The 10,650-nt window shown below is 53.6% G+C and overlaps 1 protein-coding gene across 1 annotated transcript in view; it reads right to left on the bottom strand.

Moving 5' to 3' along the window:
- Positions 1-5,949: 5,949 nt before the first annotated feature.
- The window catches only part of PRIMA1 (proline rich membrane anchor 1), a 59,106-nt gene continuing 54,405 nt past the window's right edge, over positions 5,950-10,650 (bottom strand). The window contains exon 4 of the mRNA XM_063088491.1: positions 5,950-6,052. Within this exon, the coding sequence (XP_062944561.1) occupies positions 5,950-6,052 (103 nt within the window). The remainder of the gene's footprint in view (positions 6,053-10,650) is intronic.

Below are 10,650 nucleotides of genomic sequence, written 5' to 3'. Positions count from 1 at the left end.
ACACCATGTGGCCTGAGACCAGCTCCTCTGTACCAGAGACTCGAGTCACCTGCTCAGGGGCACACATGGGTGCTTCTTAGAGGGGAGCAGGCCCAAGGAAGTTGTCTCAGACTGAGCATCTACCCCCAAGAAACTGAGTTGTCCAAAAGACACCAGTGAAAACAGAAGAGGCCGAAATCCTTTCAACTTGCAAGTTCAGGTTTTCCAGCCCCCCCTCACCCCCACACACCCAGTGAGGCGGGGACTTCCAACAGTTACGTGAAATAAAATGCTCTGTTCTTTTCTTTTTGCCTGTGTGCACTGTGTTAAATTTGTAACCCACTATTAGTAATTAATTAATTCCACAAATATGTCCTGTGCCAAGCCTGTTTGAATGTTTGGAGGCTGGAAATTTGGTAATAAATAAGACCAAAAACCAGAGAAGGCCCCTGTTCCCACATACTTTCTATTCTAAGAGAGAAGAAAGACAGTAAACACGTACACAGATTCACAATTATTCTTAGGTGGTGAGAAGTGCCGTATTGAAGATAAACTAAGGTGACAGAATGGAGGTGGTCAAAGAAAGCCACAAAGTGGTAATTGGGGAAAAGAGCCAGCCAGGGTTTATCTCCCCATTTTACAGATGATAGAACTGAGGCTTTGAGAGAGGAAGAGCCTTGCCGGAAGTCACATATTAAGTGATTTGTGTTAGATCCAGGAATCCTTGGCTAAATGTCCTGTTTGTTTCCCAAGGGCTGGAAGGTAATTGGATGCAAATCCAGCTGGAACAGACCATTTGAAATCTAAGAGCCTGTCTGAGTTGGAAGAGCCCGGAACCTGTAGCCGCACAGAGATAGGTCTCAATTGCAGCTCTCCCACTTACTGCTTCTTTGACCCTTGGTACACCCCTTAACCTCTCTGAACCTCAGTTTACTCATCTGTAAAATGGGGGTGATCTCCTAGACTTGAGGGGAAGGTTAAAAAGAGTGATATAAAGGTTATATAAAGTGCTGGGAAGCTGGCCCTGGGTGCTCCTTTACCTCCATACTGGTGTCACCGTCTCTGTGAACATTGCGGATCCATTGCCACCAACAACCTGCTCCTGGAGGGCAGGGGCCCTATCTTGTTTCTCTCTGCGTCCTCAGGACACAGCACAGGTTTCCCGTCAAACACGTGGGGTATGAGTGGGCAAAGGCTCTCACAGGGCTGCCAGGTTCAGACAGCAGAGCACAACACGACTGAGGTATCCGTGGGAGAGAACAGAAGCAAGAGCTAAGCATGCAAGGTGGTCTGTGCTGCCCAGAAAAGGGGACGTTGCTCTGGCTGTGTGCATGTGTGCATTTGCGTTCCATGTGTGTTCAGGGAGGAGGCAGCTTCTGAGAGGGACCTGGACAGTAGATAAGAGGGCCATGCAGAAATGAGAGACAGACAAGCTGGGCCAGGACAGTGAAGCCCGGCAGAGGAGTGGAAGCAGGAAACACGAGGCTTGTCTGTTTTGCCGGATGGTGGGGGTTGGGGGGTGGAGGGTGGAGGTGTGCAGAGAGGCCTGGGGAGGGCAGCAGGGCCCAGGGCAGCCAGGGGTGGGCCCATAGCAGCCAGTGGGCAGAAGGGGGAGGGCTCAAGGAAGTTCAGGGGTCAGACAGTGGCTGGCTAGAGTGAGGAAACAGGTGCAGGGGAGAGGGACCGGAAGCGGGGCGGCTGGTATGGGGATGGGTTGGGCCAGTGGAGGTGGGATTGGAGAGCAGATTGGGGGGCCACGGCAGGACCCATGTGATGCGAGGGTGGGGAGGAGCCGGGACCTCTGATGTTTTCCAGTTGGGACATTGGGTGGGGGATGTTGAACCCCAGATTCTCTGTATTTGGACACTGGCTGAATGAATAGACACATGATGGACAGCTGAAGCCAGGAGCCGGAGGATGCACGTTCAGCAGGGCCCAGAGAGGAGGGGAGCACGGGGCTCGGGAGAGTGCTGCTCCACCAGCAGGGGATGGGGCAGGAGAGAGATACACCAGGGAAAGGTAGATGGAGTGCCTGGAGCCCTGGCTGGGGGCACCGTTTGTGCCAGAGGTGGAGACAGGGAATCCAACCTGTGTCATGGGATTTGTTAGATGCTTACAGCTGAATTTGGAAGGCAGGAGAGCAGAAAGGCATTTAGTGCCTGGGTGGGGGCGACAGAGGAGGAGGAAGTGGTGGTCCAGGGGCCAGGTCACTAGTTGGGTGGGGTTTGAACCCCAGCCCCGTCTCTGTTTCCTGTTATCTACTTGACCTTGGCCACCATGCTCCATCTCTGACCTGTCTCCTCACTCCGAAGACGGGGATGACAATGCTGCAGGGCAACCACTTTCTCTCTCTGCCTGCATCCCTCCAGCCCATCAGGCAGGACCCCTTCCCCAGAAGGACCAGGATGGACGGTTGCTTCCAGTGAGGCTCCCCTGGTGGTGTGGCTGGAAGAGGTGAGCGGGGCCCCGCAGGTGGCTCTTGCGCCACTCCCTTCAGGGAGCAGGTGCAAGCAGGTCCGCTTGGGGAGGCAAAGCAGGCTGCAATTCTCCATGCAGCTAGCAGACGAAAGGTGCAGACCAGCTCTGTGGGTGCTGAGGTCTAGACCCAGGGATGGACGTACAAGGAGGCCTGACAGTGGCCACAGGCCTAACCCCAGTCTCCCTTCCAGTGTGGTCAGCTGATTCTTGCTCCCTATGATCCCTATGAGCACTTGTCAAATTAGGGTGACCGGCTTGTCCCGTTTACCCAGGACATTTCTGTTTTTAACCCTGAAAGTCCCAAGTTCAGGAGAAATTCCTGTCCCAGGCAAATTGGAAAGGTTGGTGGCCCTATTTTCAATTAAGTCAAGGATCAAGGTGGTGGGTGGGGGGATGAGAGACAGGATTGGCCTTAGAAATCCCCATAAATTCCGCTCTCAGGGTGTTAGGATAAAATAGTATAGAAATAACGCGTGCAGGGTACCCAGCCCAGCCCTGGGTTTATAGCAGGACCTCTGTGAAGGATCACCCTGCCCCTGCCCCAGCCTGCCCTTTCCACCTCATGCCCAGGGCCAAGACCCACACAAATGACAGCCGATAGTCATCTTTCTAAGTACATTTTTATTGAAAATAAAAAAAGTCATGGTGCTTCCTTCCTTGTAGGTAGCATACAGAGCATCCCCCAATGCTGCCAGTCCTGCTTCCTGTAAAAAATCCTCAGCACAAAATTGATATTAATGGCTCGTTGGTGGACAAGACGGCATTGGCTTGATATTTGTCCACCGAGGCGGAACTCCTAGGAACTAGTCATCTTCCCTGCACACACGGCACACTGCTAAGAAGGCAGATTTCGGGATATTTACATTCATGCATTACATGTCTCACACTGCCTGGCTGTTTAAATCATACTTTGTACAGATGCAGAGAGCACAGCAATTTTTTATATATATAGATATCTCTTTAAGTAATATATAACTATATGTAATATATATGTCTATATTTTTACACCTAGTAGTCTTTCTTCCAAAACTTCCTTTAGAAGCTTCTTCAGAACACCTGAAAACTCTGGGAGATCCATATGCCATTAAGTTCTAAAGTTGGGCTCAGCTACGAGACGGCCAAAAAATATTTGAGAAAATGCAGAGAAGGAATGTGCATTTTATTCTTGACCTCAGAGCTTGGGCTAGTCTGAGAACTGGACTGTGTTTAGGGGCTGCAGATTCATTTTAAATAAAAGTTCTAAGCTCAAATACTGGCTCAAATGCCAGTGCAGTATCCTGAGGTCTGGTAAGCTAAAAATCTGGTGGGACTCTCGCTGAACTATGAAATATATCTTCCGAATGGCTGGTACTGGGTTTGTTCTCGAGTAGATCCTTTTTAAAAACCGGGCTCTTCCCGTGGTTTTCACTAACAGGGTGAGAAGGGATTTTACGAGCCCAACTGAGGGGGAGTTTACAGGCAAACAGGAGTCCTGGATGTGTTCGTGGCTGGGGAAGGGCATACAGGCCCCAAAGCCTGCAGAATGGCTCAGCTTTGGTTCCTTGCAGGGAGCCTTGTCCGGGGCTAGAGGATCAGTTGAAGCCGAGGTTGGGGATGGTGGGGGTTGGGGGGTGTGTGAAGAGCTGGGCTGCGTCCAGCCCCCTTGGGCTGCCCCAGCACTCCATGACTCCTCAGCCAGGAGCCTCCCCTCTGGCCAAAGGTGCCCAAAGCACAGCATCTTCTCACTGGAGATACCCAGGGTGGTGTGTGTTAGGGCTGGGGTCCCGCTTGAGTGTCTGCATAGGGCACAGGTAGGGGGCTCAGCAGGCACTGGGAGACTGCAGGCAGTGGGGGGGGGGTCTTCTCGTCCCTGCCCTGCCACCAGCCTACATCCTCTGGCCTGTTTGTCACCTGGCTCTGCATCCCAAGAGCCCTATAGAGCACTCATTGGGTTGGGGGCAGGGGGCAGGGGCCGACACAATGCCAAGGTGTGCCGGGAAAGTGAAATTCAAATTCAAACCAAAAACGAGTCCCCGAACAGAAGCAAAGGGAAAAGAGAAAACCCTTTATGGGAGGGTGTGCCCTGTGCCTGTCCTCAGCCTGCACCACTGAGCCGGGGCGGAATGGTAGACACAAGGGCTCCGGGACAATGGACGTTTCAAGGTCCGGCCCAAATGGAGACTGGTTTTCATGTCTGTCAGTCTTTCCTGGACTTGAAAGCCTCACCTGAAGCCCAAAGGCTCACCAGCGAGCTACACTGGTGGTTTAGGAGGCAAACTGGGTCCATCCAGCTAAATCCCTTCATGGCTAGAGTGGAAGCATTAGAGGCGGTGGTCCCTTCTGAGCAGGTGTGTGGGATGGGAGGAGGCGCTGTGGGATGCAGAACCACAACCCATGGGGCAGGCGGCCACCTGGGGGGTGTTTCCAAGCCTGGAGGGCTCCTCTTCTCCCATCCACTTGTCCCCTCCCTCCTCTAGCCACTCTGGAGGGTTCAGCACTTTTAGAGCATAAGACCATGGAAAGAGACATTTACACGGAGGCATTGGAAGACCACCACATCCTCCTGGGTGTGGGGGAACTGGCTGACTCTCGGAGAGGGTCAGAGTGCCATGGTCAGGCCTCAGGGGACTGTCGGGGAGACCCGGTGCCAGGCCAGCATTGGCCTAGCACAGAGCGCCCGCAGTGGGTTTGGCACAAGTGATGGCCTCTGCCGACTACGGCAGGACCTGGCTCACACAGACGCATTGGTTCCTATGGGGTCAGGCGTGAGAATGAACAGACGCAGTGGCCTCTGCCCTTCCCTGGTGGTCCTTGGCCTAGGGTTCAGCAAGCCATTTTGCCCCAAGTGTAAACGAGCCCCTTTGTCTGCTGAGGAGGGTGTTTTGCTGGCTCCGTGGCAGGCAGTCAGGAGCCAAGGGCCTGGGGTGTCAGGGGGATGGGAGGGACAAGGCAGGCCCTGAAGGCTGAAGACAATTGCAGTTGGGGTGACAGACAGATGTGTGGGAAGCACCTTTGAAAGGGGACGTCTGTCTCATGGCTGTGCTGATGGCTTCTGTTGGGAACATCTATAGAGGAGCAGGTGGGCTTCCTGGGAGGAGGAGACATTTTCAGGCAGGGGAGTGGGCCCCTGGGTCACTTTTCTTTGGGTTGAAGGAACATGCCTCCCAGCCCCAGCAGACAGACACCCTTGCCTTTGCCAGTGCACGTGCTTTGGACAGCAGCTGGGCACAGTCCACAGGTCAGACACAAGACAAGGAGGCAGATGTGGGGAGGCTCGGGGGGAGCTGCTGCCCGAGGTGCTGCATGCAGGGTGAGCCGGGCTCAGCCTGGCATCTGAGTGGCCCTGCCAGTGCACGGGCTGACGGGCAGCAAGCCTGGGAAGAGGATGATTTCTTCTTCGGGAGGCAATAATGTCCTGGACAAGCCTAGTATCTGCTTGTGTCCACCTGCTTTCCCATGTCCACTAGTGCCACCAAGGTGTCCCTTTGGCCAGTGGGTCCAGAGCCTGCAGACTCACACCACTGCGTTGTTCACATCCACCCCTTTGTTGCTCTGTGAGGAGCTCATAGGGTACTCAGCAACACTGGTGCCATTTTCATCTTTTCGCAGTGGTTTCCTGGAAGCGGGTAGAGGGGCAGGGAAGGCAAGGGAGGGGGAGGCAGGGACACATTAGTAATCAGTGACTGTGGGGGTGTAACCTCCCAGCTAGCATTCACGCTCCCCGAGAGTCCCAGAAGGAAGCCCACTAGGTACTCTTCTGGGTAAGCATCCTTGGGCTGCTAGTTCTTGTGGGGTCAATGAGAAGCTGATGTGGTCTTATCTAGGGTGACCACACAATTAGTCATGAAAACCAGGGCACAGATGAGTGAAAGAGGGGAGCTATTAATAATGAAGCTAGACAACAGGCATGAATTGGGATTGTTCTGGACAAGTGAGAGTGTATGGTCAGCCTGGTACATGGCAAGGCTTTGACTGATTTCTTTCATTATGAGCAGACAGACATGAAGATGAATATTTGTGGGTGTAGACAGTTCATAGAAGGGAGGTGCCAGTGGCTGGATTCTGCAGTCTTGCCTCTGTGTGGTCAAAGGCAAATAAAAAATGTGACAAAGGGGATGGTGGTAATGGTGATGCTGGTGGTAATAGTGGTTATAATGGTGATGGTGATGGTTATGGTGGTGGTGGCAATGGTAATGGTGGTGGTGGCAATGGTAATGGTGATGGTGATGATGGTGATGATGGTGATGATGGTGATGCTGGTGATGATGGTGATGCTGGTGATGCTGATGATGGTGGTGATAATAGCAATGATAAGGGTAATGTTGGTTATGGTTGGGTTTGATAGTGGTGGTGACAGTGATGCCGGTGGTGACGATAGCGGTGGAGGTGGTAACGGTGATGATGATGGTGGTGAGGTGGTAACGGTGATGATGATGGTGGTGAGGTGGTAACGGTGATGATGACGGTGGTGGAGGTGGTAACGGTGATGATGACGGTGGTGGAGGTGGTAATGGTGATGATGACGGTGGTGGAGGTGGTAATGGTGATGATGACGGTGGTGGAGGTGGTAAAGGTGATGATGACGGTGGTGGAGGTGGTATCAGTGATGACGGTGGTGGAGGTGGTAATGGTGATGATGATGGTGGTGGAGGTGGTAATGGTGATGACAGTGGTGGTGGTGGTAATGGTAATGATGACGGTGGTGGAGGTGGTAATGGTGATGACAGTGGTGGAGATGATAACGGTGATGACGGTGGTGGAGGTGGTAATGGTGATGATGACAGTGGTGGAGGTGGTAATGGTGATGATGACGGTGGTGGAGGTGGTAATGGTGATGATGACGGTGGTGGAGGAGGTAATGGTGATGATGACGGTGGTGGAGGTGGTAATGGTGATGATGACGGTGGTGGAGGTGGTAACGGTGATGATGACGGTGGTGGTGGTGGTAACGGTGATGATGACAGTGGTGGAGGTGGTAATGATGATGACAGTGGTGGACATGGTAGTGATAATGGCAATGCTGACAGTGATGGTAATGGTAATGGTAGTGGTAGTGGTTGGGTTGACAGTGGTGGTGGTGATGATGGTGGTGAATATCCAAATTACATTAGTCAGTATACACCAGTGATTCCTGAACACTTCACATAGAGCCATTTGAAGCTCATTCCAGAGGTCACTTGGGCCCGAGAACGACTCCTCCCATGTATACACAGGATCAGGACGGCTGGGAAGGCGGCTTTGAGAAGGCTTGTGCTCACCTGCTGAGGTTCTGAAATCACTCACATTGCTACTTTCTGGTCTGGCTCAAATCCCACTTCCTCCCTCAAGTCACTCAGGAAGGCTCTGGCCTCCAGCCTGTGTCCATACCCTCCTGGTCTAGGATGTACATTCTGCATAGCCCAATTCCACACCACAATGCTGCTGTCTCTTGGGTGGATCCGATCCCCATGGGGCCGTAGCTCCTGTGTCCCCAGGGGTGTTGGGGCAGAGCCTGAACTGGCCCTTGCTGAGTGCTGTCCAAAAGGAACATTTATGGTCATCATCAGAAGCCCAGGGATTGATTGCTTCTGCCTTCTCAAAGGTCCCCAGAGCCTCTCCAAAGCCATTGTGAGAAAGGCTGGAACTTGGTGATTAGTCTGATGCCTATGGGATAAAGGTCTGACTGAATTAGTTCAGGGAAGGGAGGGTCTGTGAGGCGATTATCAGTAGTTTCATGGGTGGGATTTCCAGGCCTACTCAGCAACAACACACGAGGATCAAATCTATGAACTACTCCCTTTTCTCTTGCAGCACAGGCAGCTCACCACGCATGTGAAGAAACCAGTTGTGCTCACTCTGGCTGTTCAAGCCTAGCCACTGTGGCTCCTTCTAGAAATGCAGGATGCAAACCCACCTTCCTCCCATGGTATCATGCTTGTGTAAAGCACTCTCCGTCACAGGGATTTCCTCATTCCCTGAAGAAGCTAGGCCTAGAGTTAAGGGAGTCATCTCATGGGGAAACTGAGGCTTAGGGAGGGCTGCGATTTGCTCAGTGGGCCCCAGCTGGTTTGTGGTGGGGCCTGGACCACCACGCACTTCCACCATGTCCTGGTCCAAACATCTTCCCATTAAACCAGCCTTCCCAGCAGGCATTCCCTCTGTCCTCTGTGGTCCAGTTGGCTTGGGAAAGCCTTCCTCCACCCTGCTTTCAGAGATTCACAGAAGATCTGCAGAATCTTCCAAGAAACCCATACCAAGCCCACTTTAACCCAGTAAATCCCATGTGATGGGATCTGAGAATGCCATTTATGTAGATGCTCGCAGATGCTCCTGGAACCCCCGGGTTTGCAGGGCTCAACCGTGCTGCCTTGTTTGTGATGGGCCCTGTGGGAAATGATGGCCTCTGCAGCCAAGCTCTGCCCTCTGTCCCCTTCCCCCACTTCCTGCCCTGCCTATCCCTTTCAGGAAGACTTAAGCAGCTCTGAATTGCTAGGTGGCCCTGACTAACCACTCAGAATTTGCATGGCCTGGAAAATTTGGACAAGTGAGCAAATTTCGGGTGGGCAGGGGCATTTCCTTATAATTGTACCCTGTGCTGCCCCCCATGAGGCAGCAATGGACTTAAGAAGGATAGATTTATCATCAACATACAAGGAGTAAATGGACGTCAGAATCAGGATTACAGAAAGTATTAAAAGACAAGAAACTCTGCGCCTAAGCCCACGCTGCATTTCTCCTTAATATTAAATCTTGGGCTTAGGTCTAAAAAATCAACTGCACACGCCAGGTTGTAGGAGACAAGGCTTAAGGGCCTTAAAGGGTTGCAGCTCACATGGAAATGGGCAGAGTCTGGAGGGCATAACGTTTCTGCCCGTTTTGGGGTGAGACAACTCTTTTAGGGAGTCATCAGGTTTTCTTTGGGCAGAAGGGGAGAGATTTCTAAAGCCAGGCTGTGGGCCTGTGAGGCCCTTTTGTCCTTCTGGGGCCTGAGGGGGAAAGGTGGCTCTGAAGGTCTAGGTGGTAAGCAAGCCTGGCAGGAGGGCACCTGTGGGACAGGGAAAGTAGGTGGCCCCAGGCCTTCCAGCTGCTCAGCCAGGTTCCTGGACAGGAAAGGGGACCAGGGGGGTGGGCAGGGGTGTCTAGCAGCAAAGAAGGCAACTTTGGCTGGCACAGCCCCAGACAGGAGCATTCTGGAGCCTGCACATGGTGAGGGGAGAGGGTGGCATTCCAAGGTCTTCCCTGAGTAGTAGACTTGGTCTGCTCCCCTCCTGCCACCGGAGCTGAGTCCCCAACCACCCTGCTCCCTGGGCTGCTGCCCTAACCCGCTCCTAAAGCCTTTCTGGGCTTCGGTGGAGCCCATCAGAAGCCGGACTTCACCTCGAGCAGAAGGCAGCTCTCCCTCTGCACCCCCACCCCCAGCCTTTCACCAGCGCACGCTTCAGGGTGACACTGCGGAAGTGCTGGAGGCAGATGTCATGGCTCAGAAAACCCCTGCTCCATCACTTTCTGGCTGTATGACCTTGGGTAAGCTATGTCACCTCTCTATGCCTCAGTTTCCTCGTCTATAAAGGAGCACAAGAATGATGTCCATTTCATAGGCTTTTTGGAAGGATTAAATATATTAATACGTGTCAAGCACTTAGTCGAGCGGCTGGCACGCAGTGAGTGTCTGTTAGCTCTTGGAGCTGCTAGCAGGAGGGTGTCGGGGAGCGGCTCCTGTCCCATCTCGGCAGCTTTCGCAGTCTGCACACGGGTCCTACCTAACATGTGCCCTGTGAGGCTCCGGAAATGCCGGAGAGTTGCTGGGCCCAGCCTGGCCCTGTGGCTCTGTGAGCCGGCAGCCTGGGCCGGTCCCGCTACTCCACGGAGAGACACTTCCACCCGGTCCAGGAAGACAGGGTCACAGAGGGCTCCCTAAAGGGCATGGTTCCTGGAAACCAAGAGAAAGGGAAGTGAGCTTGTCCTCGCCAGGCCCAGGATTCCTGCCTGTAGGTGGGCGGGCCCCCCACCTTGAGACCTCCTCTCCCCTGCCCTGGGCTTCGCAAGCAGCAGGTGCTCTGTGTCTCTTCTCAGAGAGCGCTGCACATGCCAGCTGTCGCCAGGGGCCTCCGTGGAAACTGCGCCTCCACCGGGGTAGGGGAGGAGGAAGGGGGAGGGGGAGGGGGTGGGGGGTGGGCGGGGGGTCTGGTCCCAGCTGACAATGGTGTGACAGCTTCCACCCCAGCCTGCTGCTCC

Source organism: Cynocephalus volans, chromosome 3, assembly GCF_027409185.1.
Source record: "Cynocephalus volans isolate mCynVol1 chromosome 3, mCynVol1.pri, whole genome shotgun sequence".
NCBI classification, from domain to species: Eukaryota; Metazoa; Chordata; class Mammalia; order Dermoptera; family Cynocephalidae; genus Cynocephalus; species Cynocephalus volans.
This window is presented reverse-complemented; position numbering and strand designations above follow the sequence as displayed.